The sequence below is a fragment of the Vulpes lagopus genome, chromosome 11 (genome assembly GCF_018345385.1).
Source record: "Vulpes lagopus strain Blue_001 chromosome 11, ASM1834538v1, whole genome shotgun sequence".
NCBI classification, from domain to species: Eukaryota; Metazoa; Chordata; class Mammalia; order Carnivora; family Canidae; genus Vulpes; species Vulpes lagopus.
The window spans coordinates 62,681,721-62,706,694 of NC_054834.1; the positions used below are offsets into that span (position 1 = coordinate 62,681,721).

The following is a 24,974-nucleotide window of genomic DNA, read 5'->3' on the forward strand; positions in this document are numbered from 1 at the left end:
CCCTGCCTTAACCAGACAAAATAACACAAGTCGGGGGAGCTGGTTAGATCAGGATTTCTTTTTATTCCTTGTTGGTTTAAAATGGCTAATCAGAATAAAAAATAAAAGGGCCTCTGTCTAGAGGCTGGGGTCTCCCCTATTTAGAGGTTAGAACCCAGGTACCCCCACTACCCAGCACCATACTGAGGTGGGCTGAGGGGTAACCCCCAAGGGACAATTGGAGGGGCCTAGGCCTGCCACTCCTTCTCTCTATCCCGTTTTTGGCATGTGATGAAAAATATTGCTTTTTGGATTCATCTCTCCCGGCCTTGGATTTAAAAATAATGTGAACCATGTGAGTTGGGGGAAGGCTCTGAGGGGACTAGAGAGGCCCACCCTAATCCCTCTCCCCCAAGAAGGGGGAGGTTATCCAATATTGTTTCTGGAGCTCAGCCAAGCTCTCTTCCTGATCTCCCCACCACCACTGAAGTCATGGGGCTGTGACCCCTTTCTTGGGGAAGCTAAGTGCCAATGAACCTAGAAAACTAACTCTCCTCTCCAAGTCCTTCCCTCCTCTGACCAAGACCCCAGACTCGCCTCTCTGGAGCTTTCTTTCCTGATCACTACGCACCCACACCAGGGGGTACACTTTCCTCAGTTGGTAACTGGGACAAAAGAGAGGGAACCACTGGGAAAAGGAAGACTTTGATGGATGTCCCCGCTGCTTTCCTGCTGGTCTGCGGAATGGGAAGAGTAAGATACCCCTCCTTCTACATATCCCTCCCTCATTTTCCCATCCCAGGATAGATATAGAATTTCTTTGATATTTATAATATATATATATGTATATATATATATATATATATATATATGTACACACACACCTGGTAACGCAGAGAGGAAAAAAATAGAATCCGTAACAATAATAAAAAAAATTATTTCTGGTTTAAAAATGATCTGGTTCCCTCCAGAGCGAGCAATTGCACAAATGTCCACTGAGTCTGGTCCAGGGGTTAAGGAGGGGGAAGGTCTTAAAAGGTGAAGGGGGTTGCTACCCCAGTCTCAGGGCCCCAACTCTCCGACTCCCCAACCCCGCTGCATTTTATGAAACGCTCCTCATCCTCTTGGAATCGGTGGTTTAAAAAAATGTCCATGCAGGGGAAGGGAGCCCCTTGAGGAAAGGAAGGTGGCCACCTGGGGCCCTTTGGTGTAGGCGCAGAGGCGTGGGGGGAAGGGAGGTGCCGAAGGCTCACACGGAAATCTCATAGGTGGTACCACCCACCCCTGACACCTTCTTGACTCCGCCCCTTGTGGGGCTGCTGAGAGGTTGCTGGCCTGGGCCAGGGGAAGCTGAGCCTATACTCTTGGGCTGCCCATTTGATTTGCTGTAGGCGGTCTTGAGCTGTACTTCATCTCTAGGAAGAGAAAGAGATAGGCGTCAGGAAGTGGGACACAAACAGAAAAGGGACAGTTTTAAAGGTTATGAGAACAAACTGACATACTTTTTTTTTTTCTACATATATACTTTCTTACCCAAACATTCCCACCTATTTCACTGCCCTGCTTAAAACAAACCTGATGCCCTATCTCCGCTCTTTATTCCTTCTCTGCAACAGCAGCTATCTTAAATACAGACTCTCAGGAAAATACATACATTTTGGGAAGACAGGATTAAGACAAAAGTATGAATCTTTAGGCTCTTAACAGGAATAGCCAGGAAGGCAGCTGGAGTGAGTGAAAGGAGCTTATCTACAAGCAGCCACCTCTGAGTCCATGTGCACCCAAGGGAAGTCATGCTATCTTCTGTAGGACCCTATGCTAATTTTAAGTCCACTGAGTTTCAGGATGGACATACATACTTACTTGGGTGTCAGTAATGGCTGCAAGGCTACTTCCTCTGCCTCAGAGACACCAGCTGGGGCTTTTTGGCTGCTGTAAGACATAGATCGGCCCAGGTACGGGGCAGTTGGGCCTGGTTCAGGGGAACCTAGTCCCCGGCCCCTTAGCCCATCTGGCTTGCCAAAACGGGGGGCAGCTGGGCGTCCCAGTGGAGTCTTGACCAAGGGCGATCTCTTTGAATCATCTGAGGAGGAACTAGTACGAGGGGCATGGCCTGAGCCCGGTGTTGACTGAATGCCTGAGTCCCCCAAGCCTGGTTCTTCCTCACGGCCTGGGAGTGGGGGTGACTGGCGTAGCAGCTTCTCTCGTTCCTGGAGGGAGGCCACAATATGGCGCGACAGATTGTCGTACCGGACTGGTGAGGGCTCTCGGTGTGTTGGGCCGGTTGGCACCAAACGTGGGTGCCTCTCGGCTTCCCGTTGCTGGGCCAGCCGGGCTGACAGGAAGGGAGAGGTGTAGCCTAAAGGTGGGTCTGGCTCAGGCCCTGCCTGCACTGACTCAAAATCAGGGCTGTCTGAAGGAGTAAGCAGGCTGTCATAAGATAGGCTTCCATTGCGTGTCTGGTTGGCCAGGCTCTTATAGGAGGTGGAGGTTGTGCCCTCTGAACGAATGGATTGCAACTGGCCCAACTCAAAGCCAGTGCCCTGGGCTGACTTGAGGCTGGAGGAGCGTGAGCCACTGGATAATGGATCGAAGTGAAAGCTTTTGCCAAAGGTGGGAGAACGAAAACTCTCTGGCTCCAAGCTGGGCTCTGAGCGGTAGCTGGGATGGCGGCTGCTCTCTGCAATTGAGGTTGGCTCCTTCAAGCTGTCCCCACGACTCAACTGAGGGAGAAAATAAAGCATGTTCTTAGTGCTCCTCCTCTTGTGACAGATGCTGGGCCCCAGAGCCCAAGCACTCAGTCAAAACCGGTATTTGGCATGTGCCGCCAATATGCTTAGAACTCTCACATGCATTCATTCTCTTATTCAACACCTAAAGCAAACCCACAAGTTGGAACAAATAGTATCTCACTTTAGAATGCAAAAAAGGAGGCTTAAAGAGGTTAATTAACTCGCCCATGATGGGTTTTGAACTCAGTTATGATGCTGTGATCAGTGCTTTTGCCTAGTATGCTACGTTACCCCCTCTGATGAAGGACGCACTGTCAAGGAGATTCAATCCCATTAATGCCAACAGTCAGTAAAATGTCTTTGGTTTTTTGCCCCTTCCCTTTGCCTCTTCCTTCCCTTCTCCGATATTCTTTTTCCCAGAACAGCTGACACACATCACAACCCTCCTTCCTATAGAGTGCTCAGTACCTTGGCGCTGGAGGAATGAGGCATGGCAGCTGATGTACTGCTGCTACTGTAGCCCGGCCGATACTTGTACATGGTAGGTGTGGGAGGGCTGTCCTTGCCCAGGAGGCTGCTATCTGCAGGAAAAAAGGCCCGGAGACACCACTTTATAAGCTGTTCTCTTAATCTGGGCAGAGTTCCTTAAAATGCAGAGGGACAACAAGGTAGGAACAGATACACCAGCAAGAGAAAGGTCCCAGGAACATGATTTGGCTGCAGTCAAGACTACAGACTCATACAGGCCCAGAACTCAGAGTGAGAAAATGTGCCAAACACATCTAGGATGTTTGCTGGTCTATCTAAACACTGATAGTTCCCTCCCCACAAAAGTCCACTCCACTGCCACTAGCTAAGTGCCCTCCCCCCAGCTGTCCAAAGTGGCTCACAGCCCACCTGCTGGGTATTCTCAGGCACACTGTGAGGAGCACCTCCCAAGCCCTGCCTGCCTGTCTTCTCCACAGCACACAGGAATCTTGCTCCTGCCACTGCTCTTACCCTCATTAGCAGCCAGGGTGAGGTGCGTCCGTAGCCCTGTGTAACGGCTTAGGTCTGGCTTTGGAGGAGGTGGAGGTTCAGCATCTGCAGACTGGCTCTCTGTGACCTCCAAGCTCCCCTTAGACTGAGTAAATGAGGGAAAATCAGATTTGGAGAACTCGGGGTAAGGACAACTGAAAGTATTAAACTGCTGTGAGAGGGATGCTGGGGCAACAATTATGTATTTCTAAACTGGGGCTAGAAGATAAGAGAGCCATTCAGGGGATGACAACAGATGAAAGTTTTCAACAAGGGTTTAATCCTGTCACTTATTTGTTCATTTCCACCAACAATTTGTTGAGCTCCTATCATCTGCAAGCTGCTATATTAAATCCTGTGAAGACATGAAAATGAACGGACTCAGCTTCTACTGTCAGTGGACCTACAATCTAACGGAAAAAAGAAGATACGGACTTAAGCAATTAAAATAAAATTTTTTAAAGTAACTCCACACTAAACACAGGACTTCCAACTCACAACCCCGTGGTCAGGAGTCGTACACTCTACCAACTCAGCCAGCCAGGCACCCCTACACTTAAGTAATTTTTAACACAAGTTATCAGAAATTGAGAAACACCGTAAGGGCAATGTCAACTGAAAGCAAGTTTCCATCCCTTTGCTGTGAAAGTCCCCAAGTTACCTCCTTTACTTCCCTACATTCCTCACCTTGCTTCTCCTCAGCTCTCCCTGGATGCCATTGTCCATGATCTTCACAGTTATCTGCCCATCTGACACTTCTGGTCGGAGGAAGGGAGGTCTGATGACAATTGTCTTCTCTTTCTTTGGTCTCCCCAAATACCTGAGTGTCAAGAGTGAGAGGGCTTTCCTTCATTCATTCTAAAATATCTAGTGGCTGCCTATCTTGTGTAAAGCATTTTTACAGATACAAGAACAGTCCGACCAAGACCATGGAAAGCTCATCACTGAACTGATTTCTTAGATTCCCTGAAGAACTGCACCAAGACAAGGCAGATCCCTAGCTCAAGCCACTCTAGGGTAAATCAACTCTCAAAGGAGAGTAACCATAAGACCTGAAGAATACTAAGTGAATTCAGGGGGTCCACTAAAGGATACCATAGCTCTCCCTTACAGGCACTTTCCGGTCTTTAAGAACCCTCCCTAAACAGCAGTCTCCCATCCAACCCCCGCCCCCCATGCATACTAGAACAAGCACAAAGACCAATATTTTGACCCAAAGTGAACACCCGACCAATGGGCTGGGTGTACCTGGGTGCTGGAGAACTGCAGAGCACACGGCTGACATTGTTACAGCAGCCATTGGTGAAGGGGTTCACACCGCCTCGGAATTTACCCGTAACCTAGAAGAAGGAAAAACGAGCCACATCAGTCAGATGATGGACCTTGACCTCCAAAGGCCAAAACACAAATTGATAACCAATTATTGTGCACCCACTATTTGGGAAATACAAAAATGAGTAAAACACAACTCCATCTTCAAGAAGCTTATGGTCGTTGGGATCCCTGGGTGGCTCAGCAGTTTGTTTGTTTGTTTATTTATTTATTTTATGATAGAGAGAGAGAGAGAGATAGAGAGAGAGGCAGAGACATAGGCAGACGGAGAAGCAGGCTCCATGCACCGGGGGGAGCCCGACGTGGGACTCGATCCCGGGTCTCCAGGATCGCGCCCTGGGCCAAAGGCAGGCGCCAAACCGCTGCGCCACCCAGGGATCCCGGCTTAGCAGTTTAGTGCCTGCCTTCAGCTCAGGGTGTGATCCTGGAGTCCTGGGATCAAGTCCCACAACAGGCTCTCTGTGTGGAGCCTGCTTTTATTTATTTATTTTATTATTTATTTATTTATTTATTTATTTATTTATTTATTTATTATTTATTTATTTATTTATTTATGATAGTCACAGAGAGAGAGAGAGTGAGAGAGGCAGAGGCAGAGGGAGAAGCAGGCTCCATGCACCGGGAACCCGATGTGGGATTCGATCCCGGGTCTTCCGGATCGTGCCCTGGGCCAAAGGCAGGCACCAAACCGCTGCGCCACCCAGGGATCCCCTCTCTCAATATTTAAAACTAAGATGATACACATAATAGGAAGCAGGTAAGGTCAGCTTTATTATAAGCACAAAAATAAGCCTTTCCCTTTAAGTGGCTCTATGAGTTTTCTGAGGGCTGGCCCAGGTCTACTATTGTTTCTAGACACTTGGAGCTCAAACCATCCAGTATACAGTGAGCATTCTGCAAATGTCCATTAACTAAGAAATGGTTCTGTTCTCGTGCTTTCATAAGAAGCACGGATACTTCATCATGAAAATTGTTCATCAGGGGCAGCCCGGGTTGCTCAGCAGTTTAACGCCACCTTCAGCCCAGGGCCTGATTCGGGAGACCCAGGATTGAGTCCCACGTCAGGTTCCCTGCATGGAGCCTGCTTCTCCCTCTGCCTGTGTCTTTGATTCTCTCTCTCTGTGTCTCTCATGAATAAATGAGTAAAATCTTTAAAAAAAAGAAAGAAAAGAAAAGAAAAAAAGAAAAGTATTCATCAGGCATCCATCTGTGGAAGCACTCCACTACACTCATCAGAGGGCGAAAATTCGCATGCCCAGAGCTACAGGGGTCCTCCATCACTTCTCCCCATACCTGTTCATTGGTTGTGCGGCCCCTAGCCACCAGCACCACATGAAATCCCGTGAGGCCAGCTACAGGGATGAAGAATAAGCCAGCCACACACATCACTGCCATTCTAAAGCCAAAGAATCAAGGAGAACAGAGCAGCATGATCTCACCATCCCCGTCCCCTACAAGAGCCACCTTCCCTTTGACCCTCTGCTACCACAGCGCTCGACTTTCCTCCTCCTCCCCACTCCCAAATCCACAACCCACAGAAGGATACGTGACAGCCGTGCGGACCCCTGAGAGTTCCTCCATGTGGTAGAGGACATAAAGGAGGCCAAAGCCAAACACACCCATGATGTGCGCTGTCAGAGAGAGGAGGAAGAGGAAGAAATAGCGGTAGTTCCGGCGACCGATACAGTTGTTCACCCACGGGCAGTGATGATCAAACTCCTACGGGCAAAAGAGAAACAAAGAGAAGCATCCTTCGACCACAGCCCTGCATCACTTGTGTCAAGAAGGGGACCAAATGTCAGAACTGAAGGGATGTTTTCAGTAATAAGCAATCATGTTCACCGTTTAGTTCCAAATTAACAACAGACTCAGGCACTTTAATCTTGCAAGGGAAGACCTTCTAGAGGCTGATCAAAGGCCAAGGCCCCCTCTCAGAGTTTATCCAATATAACTAAGGAACTCTGAAAGGGACGAATATCAGAGGCTTTGCAAAACATCAAGATTCATGAGAAAAAGAGGCCTAGAAGGAAAGCCTGGCAGGCAACTGCTTACAGCTAAGTAAAAACTGATTGAGGAAAAAGGGTTACAAAATAAAAGAGGATGCAGAAGAACAAGCAGGGAGAGAAATAAAGCTGCAAGATCTGAATGCAACAGCACGATATAGAGGATGCAAGAGACAACACAACAAGTCCAGGACAAATCACCAGAAAGATGAGTCAGGAAGGCTAGAGTTGGGAAAGCCTATTCTCACTTAGAGTCCCTCCTATAACAGAAGAATATTTATGCTCTACTTCTCATGTTTACATCATTGATGTTAATACTCATGGACAGAGCTAGAACACAGTCCAGATAGTCAGCCAAGGGTATACTGTACCCAAGGCCCAGAACACAGAGCATTCAATTCTTATTCAATGGATAGGAAGATTACCCAGATTATGCATGCATGACTCCCCTAGTTGGGGTTCTTACCTCCACACAGTTGTCACAGACACTGCAGTGGGAACATCGAGGAGGACGGTAGAAACGGCAGGTGGCACACCACTTCATGCGTACCTGGATGCCCTTAATCTCCACTGTTTTATAAAGGGGAGCTCGGAAGTCATCTTCCTTGTCTTCATCCTCCTCAGCTGTAGCGAGGAAAACTCAATTAAAATACAACTATGCCAGACCTGTACTAGGCACAAAGGATGCAGTGATATTTAAAATACAGCAATACAGCCACTTAAAAAAATTAAAAAATAAATAATTAAAATAAAATAAAATAAAATAAAATAAATAAAATAAAATAAAATAAAATAAAATAAAATAAAATAAAATAAAATAAAATAAAATAAATAAAGCTACTGCCTTCGAGGAATTCAGTCTACTGGGGAAGAGAGAACAGGAACTAGTAACTAATACTGTGAGATCAGCTCTACATACAACAACACTATGGGAACACACTGGCAATGAGGTTCAAGAGAATATGACTCAGAGATAGCTCTGATACGGGTATGCTGACACTTGGTTTTATATACTATGAATGTATTTTTAAAGAAATAATTTACATATCAAAGCACATATATAATGAGCTTGCATAATAGTTCAACATCTACAAGTACACAAAAACTATAGCAATCCAAGAGAAGAACTAACAGCAACCTTTCCTTCCATGCACAAACCCCTTCCCTAGGAGAGGATCTTCCCCAACTCTATTAATTCCCTATATATTTCAGTGTTGTTTGCTGGCTCAAGATGTTCTCCTTAACTGCATGCCCTTTCTATTTCAATTATCAAAAATTCATGATCCTACTTCAAAACTTAAAGGGCACTATTTGCCTTCTCAACTACAGTGTACAAATTTTATTTTTAGAACGTCTGGGTTGCTCAGTGGTTGAACGTCTTTTGGCTCAGGGTGTGATCCCAGGGTCCTGGAATCGAGTCCCATATTGGGCTCCTTGCAGGGAGCCTGCTTCTCCCTCTGCCTGTGTCTCTGCCTCTCTCTCTCTCTCTCTCTCTCTCTCTCATGAATAAATAAATAAAATCTTCAGGGATTTAAAAAAAAAAAAAAGTTTTCTTTTAAAGGAAAAAAATTACAGTGCTACTTATTTTAAAATTTCTGATCTCGGGATCCCTGGGTGGCGCAGCGGTTTGGCGCCTGCCTTTGGCCCGGGGCGCGATCCTGGAGACCCGGGATCGAATCCCACATCAGGCTCCCGGTGCATGGAGCCTGCTTCTCCCTCCGCCTGTGTCTCTGCCTCTCTCTCTCTCTCTCTCTCTCTCTGTGACTATCATAAAAAATTTAAAAAAAAAAAAAATAAAATAAAAAAAATAAAATAAAATTTCTGATCTCTCCACACCACTATCTACCAGAAGTGAGCACTTTCTCTTCTATATGGTTCTTTACTCTTACAACTTAGCCCAGCATAGGATAGTTAGTCATATAAATGTCTTCCCTTTCTTTATAGACTGAGCTATTTGAAAACAAGGAACTTTAAAAAAATTATCCCAAATGACCACAGTAATGCCTTCAATATAGATCAATAAATATTTAATATATAAACATTAAAAGCTCATTAAAATAGCCCTCCTTGAAAAAAATAAATAAATAAAATAGCCCTCCTTGGCTTGAGGGACTCCACGTTCCTTTGGTTCAACTAATCTTTGAGACAGAAGCCACAAATAAAATTAATTAATTAAAAAAAAAAAAAGAAGTTACAAATAAAGCACAGTGATACAGGCTTTGTGAATACAATGATCTCAGGAAAACCTCATTTCTCCAAAGTTGCCATCCCTATCCACACCTCACTCTTAGAAGTTACCTTCACGTTTGAGAGAAATACTAGTTATCAGCAACAACCCTTATCAACTTCTCTCTACCTCTAAGGACAGTTCTGACCCTCACCTCTTCTGCTAGAACAGTTTGCTTCTTCTGCAAGCTTAACCCCTCCGACATGCAAGGGAATGTACGTCCTCCCTCTAGCAGGTAACTCTTCAGCCAATGCTGGTCAGATCTGACCTTGGTTCTTTCCTCATCTTCTACTTTCCCTAGACAATCTTACTCCTGTTGCTTCAAACACCACATGGCTGAAGCCTCTGAGTCCAAGGTCTCTGAGTCTGACTCCTGATGGTCACTGGGCAACTGTACCTGAATGATCCACACTACCTCAAGTTCAGCGTGTCTAACAGGCTATCTTCCCTCCAAACCTGTTCAACATTCCTGTAACCCCTATCTTGGTTTCTAAAAATCAGCATCCAACTTATTTCCCAATTAGGCGCCTTGAGATTACCCAAAACAATCCCTTCACTCTCTCGTTCTCCCCCAATAAACATATGGTCGTGAAGAAATCTGTTGAGTCTACTGAAAAAAAAAAATCTCTAAAATCCAGCCTTGAATTCAAGTTCTCATCTGGTTTACATTATTGCAATAGCTTCCCAAAAGGTATCTGTACATTCTTACAAGAATGATTTTTGTAAAGGAAATCTGATCCTGTGATTCCTCCAGTTAAAGATCTCTTGCTGTCCAAAGGAAGAAATGTAATCTATTTAATTTAGTACATAAAGTCTTCCACAATTTGGCTGTTTACCTCCTACTCCTTCTGGCCCGACCAGGAGCTTTATCTTCCACCCCACTGAGCTCAGCACTAGTGGCATGTACTGCTTCCTCGGCCTAGAATGTGCTTCCCTACCATCCTCCACTCGAAGTCTTTCCTGTGTCCTCCTTGCAGCATTTCCCCAATTTAATGGGGGCAGATATAAGCACACCCTTTTATATGGTCTCACAGAACCTCGTTCATGCCTCCACTACAGTTCACACCACACTATTATAACTGTCTAATTCATCTTAGATTATCTTTGCCCAACCCATATGCTCAAAATGAATCTCTGCTCAATGAGCAACTGAAAATCAAAAAGTTGACCCAAAGTGAATTAAGAGGACTAGAAGTTATGACACCTATTCTGGAAGACTCTGACCTGCTTTTCATCATCAGACTACAGACATATCCGACAACCCCCAGAGTCCTAAGGCCCAGGATTAAATGCGTATGTCCAAAAACCATTATATTTGAAAGGTAGTTGAGGAGTGTCCAAGAGAGGAGAGGGAGCTCTTACCTCGAGGGAAAATCCCTGGGTCCATGAAGGTGGCCATGCTGAAGTTGGCCAGCACAAAGAGAAAAACAATCGCATTGTAGATGGGCACTGCAGGTGACACACAGAGGCTTAGTCCTGGACAGCTGCACAGATAACAAAGAAAATGAGAGGCTGCCCCTAACATTTGGGACACCGACCATATAAAAATCTGAAAGTTTCAGTCCCCATACCTATAAATTACGTGTATTTCATCTCTGCTGTCTCAAATGATCTTCATCCTTCCCAACAATTGGGTCTAGTTTGCCCACAGAAATGCTCATTTTAGATCAAGGTACGAGACTCAGAATCTCTCCTACCATAACCCCTTGTACTGAGGTCTGTGTTCTTCAGATTCATTCTTCCCCTGTGGCTCTTTCCACATTTTAGAATCTGTCCTTATCTCTTTTTAGCCAGGCATAAGAGCTAGGGACTGAGTGTGTAATTGACGCCAGCTACATTCCCCTCTCTTGCACAGCCCGAGGCTGCTGGATCTCGGCCATGCCCCACTGACCTGTACACTGGCGCAGAGCATGGGATACCACCTGCCTCTCTGGCTCCCCTTCCCTCTTTCCAGCTGGCTTTCAACCACTCTCCACTGCCTAAAATTTCTTCACTGCATCAGATATTCCTGGGAGTTTTTATTCAACAAAAAGCTGGTTCTCAAGGCGGACAGGAGGCCCACACACTGATATGTATGAATATCAAGACACAGAACTAGATCTCTTGAGGTCTATAAATGAGGCAGACGAGTAGCAGAGAGGAAAATAGGAGGGAGCAAATCAAATCAGCCCTAAATCCTACAGGAAAAAAGAAACTGGCCAAACATATTCAATATTCCACAGGGTCCAAATCAAGATATGCTTTAGGTAACTTTTCTCTGACCCCCCTCCCCCCAAAAAAGCAGGGGGTGTTCTAGTCGAGGATTAAGCTCAGTTTCTCTCAAGTTATAAGTCTAAGTGGGAATGCTATAAGAACTCTTTTCTTTCTGATTTCCTGGGAGCTGGAAGTTTCAAAACACCTGACGTGCTGGTCACTTTGTTGGTACTATCAAATGCCCGCTCTCCTATCTCAGCTCACGAAGAACTTCCTCCTACAAGACAGTGGCTAAATGCCCTAATCTGCTTTGTGGCTGAGAACTTAATCTCCAGAATGAGGACAACATCTGTCCTTGTCCCCTTTATCTAAACCAGCCAGTAGTAAAGGAAGAGTTCATTGAAAGAAAGAAAGAAGTGGCCAGGAGAATAACACAACAAATGAGTCTGGAAAATGAATCCACAGTAGTCCTGGATTCTGTTGAGAGAGATCTGTCTCCATCAAAACAAAAAGCACAGCCCTGAACAAGTGATTCAGGACAATTCACAGGAATTGAGCTCCTTAATCAGATATAAACTAGTAAGAAAAAAAAAATTAAAAAAATAAACTAGTAAGAGACAAGACCGACCGTCATAAAGCATCTCACGAGTCTTTACCACCTCCATCTATTTATTCAAATTCTATTTAGTCACTCATTAAAAAAAAAAAAAAAAGTAAGTAAATATTTATTGCACAGGCTTTTTAGATAGTAAATATCAATTAACTCTTTGCTTCCCTTGGTAGGTGAGTTCGTAATTGGAAACAAAATAAGCGAGGTAGGCACTGATTTCAAAGGAAAACAGACCCTCAGTCCCAGGTCTAGTTTTACGCTATCCACGCCTCCCACAGAAGCCTCTGCCTCTGGGGGTTATCTGCTTCAGAAAAGATGTTCCCATACTCTGGCAGGGTTTGGGGTAGAATACAAGCAAGAAGAGTCCTCATACAGCCCCACCCAGAGGCTAACCTCCCAGGCTCCTTAGGAGGGAGGGACAGAAACTGAAAACCAGTCATCCAGGTCAGAGCCCCTCCCTAGCACTTAGCTGTCGCTTCGATTTCCGCCAGGGGAAAAGGAGAAAGGGTGACTCACTTGACTCCTACAGCCTGGGAAGATAATTAGAAGGGAAAAAGAAATTAAATCCTTAGAACACTGAGATGCCCATGATTTAAAAACCTCATTCCTAGAACTGACGACTGTAGCTACCATGGCCTCTTGAGCTTCTGACACACTAAAGGTTCCTCGATCCCTGAGGGGAACTAAGATGAGAGAATGAGATGTCAGCCCCTTGAAGGCCCAGATGGCAGTCTTTCTGACCCCATTTTTTCCTTCAGTTTCTGCATTTCCAAATGAAGAAAATCACCCAACTTCTTGGGTAGGCTGCCACCCACCCATCCTTGTATAATGAACGCCACCCCTGCAATCTCCCCCACCCCGAGATTTTAAAGTAATCTCTACACCCACCGTGGGGCTTGAATGCTCGACCCTGAGATCAAAAGTTGCATGTTTCACCAACTGAGTGAGCCAGGAGCCCCACTCCTGTAACCTTCTTGGTATCGACTCATCCCAGCTCAAGTCTGTAATCCTACAATCCAGTTCTAGAATCTGTTGTCAAAATAAAGCTACCCTCACGGTAGCAGCATCTAGAAATGATGCAAATGGGGCACCACGTTGGCTCAGTGGTTGAGAGTCTGCCTTTGGCTCAGGTAGTGATCCTGGGGTCCTGGGAATGAGTCCCGCATCGGGCTCCCTGCAGGGAGCCTGCTTCTCCCTCTGCCTATGTCTCTGCCTGTCTCTCATGAATAAAATATTTAAAAAAATAGAAATGATGCAAACAACTCCATTTCCCAGGCAGCATCTGCCCCTTGACTGAAATCTAGGACCCACTACTTCTAGACTTCATACTAGCTAAGGGAACACCCCACCAAGGAGAGACATGAAGGAGCAGAGCCCGTCCCTGCCACATCCCATATTCTACTACTTGGCTCCAGGGGAGGCTTGCTGTTGCTTTAGTACTTTGCCAAATTCCTAGGTGACCACTCCAAGTAGCCTGTCTGAATCTGTTGCCTTTGATGAAAGGAGATGAGGCCTGGGCTGAGGAGGAGCTGTTAGGGCTGGTCCTCAGCCTATGGCAATAATCACAGAGCTCCAAAGCACAGGGAGTGGCTATAGCCCAGAAGGCTGGCTGACTCACTGATGAGACTCCCAGACCTATACCAACCCAGGAAGAACAGGTTCTTCTGCCCACCCATCTAGCACTCCCGTTTCAGAGAGTGGGTTTCAATACCCACACTCCTGGGGCACCTGGCTGGCTCAGTTGGAAAAGCATGAACTCTTGATCTCAGGCTGGTGAGTTCAAGCCCCATGCTGGGCGTGGAGATGACTTTAAAAAAGAAATAAACTTTTAAAAATGGTTAAGTTGTTGGTAAGAAAAAGTAGGAGTCATGAAACTTTGGATCTTACTCCTGTCTCAATCAATACTTCGCTACCTAGCCTTAGGTAATCTACAGCAAACTCTCCAATTTTGTTACTTTAGCTTCATAATACAGATAGAAGAATGAGGGGGAGAACATCTAAAAAGATCCTCAAATTCTCTTTAAACCAGCTGGCTTGGGCAGCCCCAGTGGCGCAGCAGTTTAGTGCTGCCTGCAGCCCAGGGTGTGATCCTGGGGACCCGGGATCGAGTCCCGTGTCAGGCTTCCTGCATGGAGCCTGCTTCTCCCTCTGCCTGTGTCTCTGCCTGCCTCTCTCTCTATAAATAAATAAATAAATAAATAAATCTTTAAAAAAATAAATAAACCAGCTGGCTTAATACTGAGCATTCACCGGTTCAAAGGCACGCCCCCTCCAACACATTACTATCACCATCATTGATTATCACTCCAGTTCCACATCATCCCTAATTCCACTTCCCCTATGTGAGGTACTAGAAACTCAAGAACACTTAAAACAGAGGTGCTAAGCTCCTAAAGAATAAGTCTAAGCTTTCCGCCCATGCATAGCACATATTTTGACTCTATAGCTAGTATTCCTTGTTGATGAGGCCAGGATGGAATGAAAAGCCCACTTCCTGCCCCTGGGGATCCGCAAGATTCCATGCAAAAACAATTCTTCCCCTCTTAGGTGGGTAAATTTCTCTTAAAATATTTGATTTGTCGTGTCTTATGCACTTTCAAGCAGCTGAGTGCAAGATGTAGGACTTGGGCACTTATTCCTGGATGAGAAAACAACGTGGGAAGTAAAAGGAACATCCACTGCTCAATTAATGCCCTAAATCACGAGGCTGCTCCCACTCAAATCAGGTGCTAGCACCTCTGCAGTCAAGAAAAAAAAGGACCAAAGGGAGAGGCACTGAGGTTGCCCAACTCTGTGGGTAAAAGGGTTGGGAGGAGCCAGAAGCAGAAACTGAAGAGAAGAAAAGCTCTCTCAGGGATGGGACACTGGAAAGACAATCATGGATTTCTGAACAACCCTGACTTTTAACCTTCTCATACAGGACCACTTGCAGCAGAGATTTTACCACTATGCCTCCCTACCAACTTTAGAAATAGACACACAATGAGACACTGGCTGATTTAACTCAGGGCTCAAGGAAATTTTAGGAAGGCAATAAAGTGATTTATTTCAAATGGCATTGCCGGGAGCTCTAACAAAGACTCTGGAGTCCGCACGGAGACAAAGAGATACCAAGTGGCTGGGCCTCTACACACCAACCTCACTTGAACCAGAGCAGCCTCTGGTCCTCTCATGTTTACACACTGGGGTTCCACATACGATCTCATTGGAAAAAGGGTCACCGTGCTCTCAGTCAACTCCCTCATTTTACAAAGAACAGATTCATAAAGGTTAACAGACTTCACCAAAATTAGTCTCCTGACCCCCAAAAGTGCTGATTCCTCTTACCTAGCACTGCCCCCAACCCCTGCCAATCACAGAAGAGGACTAAACTACGACAAATAAGGATCCAAACCCACTATCTTAAACAAAACATCTAGGATCTAAATGGGAGGGGAAGGGTTACTTTAGCAGACACTTTCCTTCCCCAACAGAATTCCCCGTAACTCTCCCCCTTCATTTCGGTACTCAAATTCAGTGAATGGGACGGATCAGGGTTCTGGAGACAGGGCCTCAACTGTTGTAGTCAAGCTTCTCTACGGCAGATCACCTTTTGGTGACCAAACTCAGCTGATAATTTCTGCTTGCAGCTTTCCCTACCTGCCTGGGAAACAGCAAGGATAAATTGTTCCTAATGAGTCGAAGCTTACATTCCTCCACTAATTATGCCTGCCACCTGAACGGGACTCTCCCTCCTACTTCCAATCCTCTAGGTCCCAAAGTCATTCCCACTTGGGACTCAAGACTGATGTAAGAACAGACCGTTATAGCCTGGTGAAAAGAGCAGGAGGATGACAGAATAGTTACAGATTTGAGGCCCCAAACAGGAGTTGGTTCAACGAGAGCCTTCCTCTGGGGCTCCTGGCTGGCTTAGTCGGTAAAGTATATGACTCAAGAAATCTTGGAGTTCTGGGTTCTAACTTCAGAACCCACGTTTGGTGTAGTGATTACTTAAAAATAAAATCTTAAACAAACAAAACAAAGAGAGACTTCCTCTTGTCTCTCTACTTGAAACCAGAAATTCTTTTTTAGGTTGTATGTAGTTTTAAACAGGAGTGGGAGATCCCTGGGTGGCTCAGAGGTTTGGCGCCTGCCTTTGGCCCAGGGCGCGATCCTGGAGACCAGGGATCGAGTCCCACGTCGGGCTCCCGGTGCATGGAGCCTGCTTCTCCCTCTGCCTGTGTCTCTACCTCTCTCTCTCTATCTGTGTGTGACTATCATAAATAAATAAAAATTAAAAAAAAAAAAAACAGGAGTGGCAGATGGGGATTTCTCCACGGAATGAACCTCAAAGGGATATAACCTGGGAGGGAACAGTTTCTGACAACAGTGGCAGCTCAGCTCAGATATACGCTTAGAGAGTAACTATTGTGGTCAGCTGGAAAAGAAAAGATGAGCACTTCACAGGTACCAAGAGCTAAGAGATAAACAGGGCGTTTGTCTCCATGCAGTGGGTAGGGGAGCCCCTAGGAGGGAAAAAGCCCAGAAACTGGTCCTGCGGAAACTGCCAGGGGAAACTCTAGCTGTGAATGAAGTCTCTTCTAGCTTTGGATTAGAGGCAGTAATTCCGAAGTCCATTGTTGTCCTCCAAAATTCTTTTTCCTCGGGCTGAGAGTCCACGGAATAAGGGGGGCCCCTATTTTTCTGGCACCAGGGAATGACAAAGTAGGTTAAATAGCTTCAACTATCAGTGGAGAAAATGCCTATGTCAGGACAACTCTTTGTGGCAAAACTGGTATAACCAGCCAAGCACTTCAATGGCTTCAGATTAACAAAATAGGAACGACGACTCTGCCTGCCGTATCTCAAGAACAGATGGGATGGAAGAGAGCCGGCTCTGTCAGCCCCTGGATTTCCTAGCTTCCCAAAGGCCTTGCGTTTTGAAGTAAAACAGGCCGTCCCCCTCAATCAAGCAGCCTAAGGGTGTCGACCTGGTCTTGCAACACCCTTCTGACACAGCACCCTCAACCCCCAGGGACAGGGAAGATCCCATATATGGAAGATCCCTTATGTCCCTTGGTTAAAATACTGATTCTAGGGGCACCTGGCTGGCTCAGTCAGTGGATCATGTGACTCCATCTCAGGGTCGTGAGTTCAAGCCCCACATGGGGTGTAGAGATTAAACATTAAAAAAAATCTTAAAAAAAAAAAAAAAAAGCTGATTCTATTTATAAACCACAATAGCAGAAACCAAAACAAGACTAAGACTAAAGACTCACATCTCCTTATTGATAGTCAATATGTGAAGGACAGAACACTAAACACACTGAATTTAAGTAAGAGAAAGAAACTATACGGGGAGGGGATCCCCTGGGTGGCTCAGCAGTTTAGCATCTGCCTTCGGCCCAGGCTGTGATCCTGGAGTCCCGGGATTGAGTCCCACATCGGGCACCCTGCATGGAGCCTGCTTCTCCCTCTGCCTGTGTCTCTGCCTCTCTGTGTGTGTGTCTCATGAATAAATAAATAAAATCTTAAAAAAAAAAAAAAAAAAAAGAAAGAAACTATAAGGGAAAGTCAGATAAAGAAGAGTATAGCAGAGTAGGGCTGCTTTAGATCCTTAAGGGACTCGACAGGCATGCTCAGGCTGCAGAGCTTGGGGCCAAAGAATCCATGACCTCTCCCCTCTAGAGGTAAAAAGAAGGATGATGTTCATACCTAAGATAAGAGATCCATTTTTTCCCTTGTTTAAAAACTAAACAGAAAAAATCATTACTCTGTTGACTCTATTGGCCAAACAATCCAAATCTTTTAGAATTCCTTCTGACATGTGCAGCTCAATTTAGGAGGGTAAGGGAGAGGGGTTTCCTCCTCTCCTCAGATGTAATATCTGTTCTTAGGTTTCTCCCCATAACAGTAACTGCCCCCTCCCCAGCAGTTCCTGCTTCATTCACCTTCAGTGGGTCCAAACGGCTTATATTCCCTGCCACTTTCATCCATTTACTTCCTCTTCCCAGCAACCTCCCCTTGCTCTACACAGCACCTCACAATTAGGTGTGAGCCTGAAATCACAGCAAAGTGAGCTCCCCAGAAAATCTAGCATGCTCTGTTCCAAGAGCTATGACTAGAACACTAACTCGGTGACTCGACAGTTTAAGGTTCAGAAGCCTGCTACATGTTAATTCATAAAATAAACAGGTAACGGCGAAGAGGTAGGCCAGGTGGTCAACAGCTAAAATACTGAGGGAAGAGGAAAGATAAATCAGTCTTCTCCAGATGAACAAAGTCTGACTATCCTAAGCAGGAAACCTTTCAATGCCAACTGCTTTTCCTAACAGGACCAGGGAGGAATTACTGCCATGCCTTTAGCAGGAAGAGATGTGAAGGGAGCCTGCCAGGACTCTTCCTAAATAAAACCTGCCCTTTCCCAGTGGCCTTCACTGGTCCAGGCTTCGGCTATGAGAGTGCAGAGAAAACCATCTGAGCAACAAGAAAAGCCCAGCTGTCTCCTTGGTCTATCTTCTAAATCAATTCTGCAATTCTCCAGTCTGCTCAGCTTCAGACATCCTGAGGAAAAGCCATTACCATCTAAAAAACCTCTCCTCTAGTCTAGTTCTCTCACAGAACCAATTGCTTAAGCTGCTTCAAGCCTCTCTGATGGTTTCCTCCTACTTCCTTCCTAGTTCACAATCATCTCATGATGGAGAGCTGGGTAGGAAAACACAAAGACATCTGTAATTCCCAAGGAAGGGAGAGGATTCAGTACAGTAAAATTTATAACAAGACAAGATAGGCCTTTTCTCCCTCTGCTTACCATGTCATTGAGATTTGCTGTTGCCTCTATCAGACATCAAGACGCCCAGGCACGTGGCAAGTAACTAGCAAAACTCAGGAGTCAAATACCTCCAAGTCCCATGAGCCGCCACCACCACCCCCACCAACACCCCCCCCCCCCCCACCAACCCACCCAATACCACCACTGGGAAAAAACTCACGTAAAGGCAAAGAAAAGGGTCGTGGCTCCCACTAAGAAGATTGCGGCTGCTGAGACCGGAACATACTTGCTGGGCTTGAATCTCTTTCCAGACTCTGCGGGCATGTTGGAGCTCTGATGGGAGGTCTGCCCTGCCGCATAGCCCAGGCCCACACAGCGGCAGAACAGACAAGAAAATGGGACGAGGGAAACACCGGAGAAGAATACAGAAGGAAACCAGGGAAACAGAAATTTAAAATTATCACCCTTCCCCCTCCCAAAGAAAACCAAAGGTCAAAAGGTCTCAAATGAAGAAAAGCACATGGGAGGGGGAAAGGTGATTCCAAATGATGAATAACCACCTCCCCAGAACAAGGCAAGACGGAGAGATTAAGAAGCACAACTTGTACAGTTTAAAAACTGGAGACAAAGTAGGCTGTACACATGCAAATGGATGCAGGTGGACACCATGGGCCAGCAGACAGATCAGGGAATAGCTCATGGATGGAGGCAAGTCTTCGAAGGGCACAAAAGGGAGAATGTCAGGGTAGGGGAGAACACGTCAGGCAAGGAAAGGTTCTTCGGAGGAGACACTCGAACACCTCCACGACTACCACACTCCACCAGGTATGAGCTGCACGGAAAAGAGGTGCGCCCTGTGTTTCTATTTTAATCCAAAAGGGAACCAGAGGCCCTCTCCAGTTTTAAAGAGAAGCTGTATTTACTGCAGTCCTTGTCCCTTTGAGGCAGTTTTCTCAATGCCACCACTCCCACACCTTGACTTCAGGGCTTGTTGTCTGGCAATGGTGGTTTAATTTTATTTATTTTCTCTTGATGGCTAAAGCTGGGCAGCAGCTGTTACAAGGTTCAGTTGTAAATCCTTTACTTCCAAAGGGGAGGGAAAACAAAGAGAGAGAGAGAGAATAGGAGCAAGCCTGTCTTCAATCTCTTCTTGTTATTCCCAAGCCCTTTAAGGGCTCCGTTTCCAATCGAGTTCATGCAAAACTAAAGGGAAATGTAAAATCCCTGTAGCCATGTTCTTCCCAATGCGCAAAAATAAGATGAAGAAATCAACTCCACTCAAGGATAGTTCTACAAGGGTACTGTGGATGAAAGCAAAGTTCCAAAGAGGTCCCTGTTTCCAGGTTAGTCAATGTCTTTGATCTTTCTTCTTCAGTCTTGGGCTTTCTAGATGCAGAATTCAACTGGGTTACAGTGCTTCACCTGGGGGGGAAAAAACACAAATATCTCTATCAGACAAATTCTTTCAGAGAATGTCTTAAGACCACAAGGACAACAGCCCACAGGCTACTCTGTTTAAAAAAATGCCTTTTTATGCCATACACTTCACGTAAGTACACATAGGAAAGGATTCTGGGGCAGCTCTGGTGGCTCAGCAGTTTGGCGCCTGCCTTTGGCCCAGAGCGCGACCCTGGAGTCCCGGGATTGAGTCACGCATTGGGCTCCCTGCATGGAGCCTGCTCCTCCCTCTGCCTGTGTCTCTGCTTCTCTCTCTCTCTCTCTCTCTGTGCCTCATGAATGAATGAATGAATGAATGAACAAATAAATAATTGTTTAAAGATTTATTTATTTATTCGTGACAGACGGGGGTGGGAGTGGGGGTGGGGAGGGGGCGCGACTCAATCCCGGGACTCCAGGATTGCGCTCTGGGCCAAAGGCAGGTGCCAAACCGCTGAGCCACCCAGGGATCCCCAATAAATAAAAATCTTTTTAAAAAATTAAAACAAAAAAAAGAATTCTGAATTGGGAGTACAACGGATTCAGAATCCTTCACCCTTCTAAGTGCTGTTCATACTGGAAAGAGAAGAACGTGGCTTCACCTAGCCTGAGGCCATCAAAGAACAAGCTCTTTTTTTAAAACATTTTATTTATTTATTCATGAGAGACAGAGAGAGAGGCAGAGACACAGGCAGAGGGAAAAGCAGGCTCCATGCAGGGAGCCGGACGTGGGACTCGATCCCGGGATTCCAGGATCAGGCCCTGGGGTGAAGGCGGCGCTAAACCGCTGAGCCACCCGGGCTGCCCAAGAACAAGCTCTTATAAGGGGTGCATCATACCTGACACAAATGGGCAGTAACAAATACCATGAATATCAAAACCTAAAAACAAACAACAGCACAACAGAAAAGGACAGTCCTAGAAAACATACTTCTCTTTGAACAAAAAAGTATTTATTGCAACAATGAAAAAAGTAACCTCAAAATTAGGACAGTATATCTCATTTCCCTTCTGTGTATGTCTTGGTCTCTTATCTCTCTATGCTTTTTTAGTTATAACCCTGAAGAGGCAGAAGCTGAGTTTCGGGTCTGCTGGAATAATCCATGAAAGGACCTAGCTGAGAAACGTCCTTGAACTTAAAGGTAGCTGCTCTCTCTGAGAAACTGAGTCAACCATAGGGGCTGGTCCTTTTCTTCCCCATTCAACAATGTATTCCTACATTGGCCTATCAGAAGTCAACTGAGCCCCCACACTCCCCATATGATTCAGAGTAACAATTATTTCTGTTGATGGTAGGAGCCAAATAACACCAGCACTTTGGATTTTATAGGATGCGTTTCATCTAGTGATCTCAAAGCACTTAACTCACATTATCTGGTGACACAGTCCCTTACCCCACTCCATCAAATTGAAGGCTAGAGAATGCCTGAGGCCAATCTACTTAATCACTTGAGCAGTCAGGTTAAGAACCAGAGTTCACATGCCCCTTTGCCAACACAAAGCCTTTCTACCACTTTTTCATCCACTACACTACTTGCCCAATGACTGCATCTCGCAATGTGCAGACCAAAAATTTTACTCAAGTTAGAGTTTAAAAATAAAAGTTTATTTGACCCAAGCCATCCAGGATTTCTCTTAATATCAATGGCAGAAATCCATAGGTCAGGAGGTTCAGCTAGTGAAATACAAGTGTGCCCCGGAATTCATTACTTTCTCCCGTAGCATGGAAGGCAAAGGCACCTTCTTTCAAGATGCATGCCTTTCTCCTAAAAATGTTAAACAGAGTATCAGGGGGCCAAATGGCAATATTAGAATAGAGTTAACACTCAAGAGAGTACAAGAAATTGTAAAGGCCTAAAAAAAGATAAATCCCCTCTAGCCCCTGATTTTGTGATTTAACGCTGTTTCTATAGGAATCAAAGCCCAACCTGCTCAATTTGGGCCTAAGTAACTTTGTGAACAATGAGAAGGAAATTCTTGATTTGTGGACAGTACTATCAAAGTAAACTTTCCCCTCAAAACCCCTAAGAGTAGGGATCCCTGGGTGGCAGCGGTTTGGCGCCTGCCTTTGGCCCAGGGCGCGATCCTGGAGACCCGGGATCGAATCCCACGTCAGGCTCCCGGTGCATGGAGCCTGCTTCTCCCTCTGCCTGTGTCTCTGCCTCTCTCTCTCTCTGTGACTATCATAAATAAATAAAAATTAAAAAAAAAAAAAAAAAAAACCTAAGAGTAGAGAAGATGGAAAGCCGCACTGCTTCGATTTTACCTAGACTGCATAATACCATTTAGACGCTATATGTTATTTCAGATTATACTTTCTGACAGGAAGAAAATGACATGGGCTAATACTGCCATAGTAAGGCAGGATCATAAAAGGCCATACAGTTTGGGGAGTATGGTACTGAGAAACCCAAGAAATCAACATCTGAAGTGTTTAGGGAATACACTTTAGGACGGAGAAGACAAAAACCGAACAATGTATTGGGTATAATAAAGACACACCAAGTCTTAGCCGAAGAATGTGGTCTGGGCAGTGGGGATGAGACTGCAGGGTGAGCATGGTTCATCACAGCCAGCAGTCTGGATCCCGACCAGCAGGAGAAAGGTGTACAAGAATGTGTAGGACATATTCAGGCACAAAGTAATCGATGGAATGGAAATACATATATAGAGAACAAACTGGAAAACATACAGCACTAAGGTCTAATACAAGTAGGTACCTTAGAGGTGTGAATGGAAATCAGCAGTACCACCCATAGCAGGAGCTCAACATTTGTGGAAATAAGTAATGTAACAGCCCAACAGAGTAAATCTGAATACAAAGTATAATCCGCGTGTCAAGATGTTGGCTGGAGTCAAGCAGAAATTTAATAAGGGCGTTATTGCATACACAAGTAGCCACGTACATGGCGATACAGTTCTTATAAGCATTAGGTGGGTATTTAAAAATGGGTGACAATGAGCATTCTGAAGAGATCTGATAGAGCACAAGGAATACTGGGATAAAAAGATAGGGATGTGAAGAGAAGACCAACCTAAACAAGATGGCATTAACCAGGAAGTGAAAAATCCAACGCAAAAAAAAAAAAAAAAAAAAAAAAAGGTCTAGGGTATAACACCCGATCCTACACCTCTTTCTGTAACTTTTAAGTCACTTTCTTACTTCTCATTAGCGTGTTTTCATTTGGCCAAGTGGTTTTTAAAAACGCTTTCCACCTCCCTGTCCCACGAAGGGATTCCTATAGGTGAAATATTGGCAAACGCATCCGAGCTCCGCTGGCAAAAAGTACAAAGTACTAAAAGCGCGGAGCGCCCAGCCGGTGGGGGCAGGGGAGGCAGCGGACGGGTGGGAGAGAACAGGTAACAGGGTGAAGGCTTGAGCCAAAATAAGTATCAGCAGAAGGGGGCAAGGGATCTGAAATGCGGGGAGCTGAAAGGGGAACAGCACCCCGTCCCCACCCGGGAGCTGGGGCAGGGAATCGCCGCACGGGGGAGGCAGGCTGAGACCGAGGCGGCGGAATCCGCGGCCGCAGGGCCCCCACGGAGGCTGCGGGCGACGGCAGAGCCCGGGGGCGGAAGGGGCGGCGGCCCGGCGCCAGGCGCGGAGGTCCCGGGCCGAGCCCCGGCGGCCGCGGAGCCCCGGCCTCTACTCGTCGTCCGTTTCCGGGGCCCACGGGTCCCGCCGCAGCTGGATGACCCGGCCCCGGGGCAGGAACGGGGCCTCAAACCACGTCCCCACTCCTCGGTCCCCCTTCCCTAGAGGTCACTCTCCCCTCCCACCTCCCTGGCCCGGCACTTCCGGTTCCGCAGGGGCCGGTGTCCCCGGCACTCACCCCCGGCGCGGTTCCCGTCGCCGCCGCCGTCGCCGTCGCCGCCGCCGCCTCCCGGCAGTGCCGTCCGGCCTCTGAGAGGCCGCGCGCGGCCCCCGCACGCTCCACGCCCGCCCTGCTACGCGCGCTCCCGCCTGGCGACGCTCGCCTTCGAGCCGGCGCGCGGCCGTTGCCCTCAGCGCCGGGTCTCGAGCCCTCCCCGCGCTCCCATTGGCTCCCCGTCCCGGACGCGCGCGACGTCTCGCGCGGGGCACGTTTCTCTCATTCATGCGGCTCGCGCCGCCGCGCCCGCCCCCGCTCACTCTCCCATTCACCCACAGCCCCCACCCCCACTCCGCGCTAGGGCGTGCGCGCGACCCGGCGACCGCGGCGACCTCGCGGCCTGATTGGCTGCAGGGGCGCAGCGCCGTACGCACGCGAGAGAACGAGCGCGCGCGCGCACGGCCGTCGGGGTCCTCAGGCGCCTGGGAGAGGAGGCCTGGCCTAGTGCGCAGGACTCGGAAATGGGGAAGTGGCCGGGCGACTCTTCCGTTTTCCTGCGTCCTATATTCTATACCTACGGTATCCAAGAAGGAATGCTCGGAAGTAAAAATAGGCTTATGTGTGTGCTGGACATGCTCACGAGCGAGGAGCCACCCTCCCTCCCTCTCCAGACCCCCTCCAAGTAAGTGTGGTACGGCCCAGACAGGCTCCTGCCGCAGCCAATCAGCGGTCCGCCCCGCCGGTCCTCCTGCTCTCAGCCCCTCGGAGCATTGGCCGAGCGCTAGGCCACGAATACCTCCCCTCCCCCCCATGGCGATAACTTTAAAGCAATCCGAACGGAGGAGTCTGCGGCGGAGCGAGTTCCCCGGTACCGGCGGCGT

General features: G+C 46.9%; 1 protein-coding gene across 1 annotated transcript; it reads right to left on the reverse strand.

Annotated features, from left to right (window-relative positions):
- Positions 1–43: 43 nt before the first annotated feature.
- On the reverse strand, positions 44–24,415 carry ZDHHC5 (zinc finger DHHC-type palmitoyltransferase 5). The gene is made up of 12 exons (XM_041721834.1): positions 24,115–24,415; positions 19,065–20,266; positions 10,653–10,774; positions 7,530–7,687; positions 6,607–6,779; positions 6,354–6,456; positions 4,977–5,068; positions 4,416–4,548; positions 3,711–3,834; positions 3,180–3,292; positions 1,843–2,702; positions 44–1,394 (listed from the first exon to the last, which is right to left on the reverse strand). Exons 2-12 carry the CDS (start codon positions 19,166–19,168, stop codon positions 1,229–1,231), a joined length of 2,148 nt encoding a protein of 715 aa, XP_041577768.1. The 5' UTR covers positions 19,169–20,266; positions 24,115–24,415; the 3' UTR covers positions 44–1,228.
- Positions 24,416–24,974: the final 559 nt, after the last annotated feature.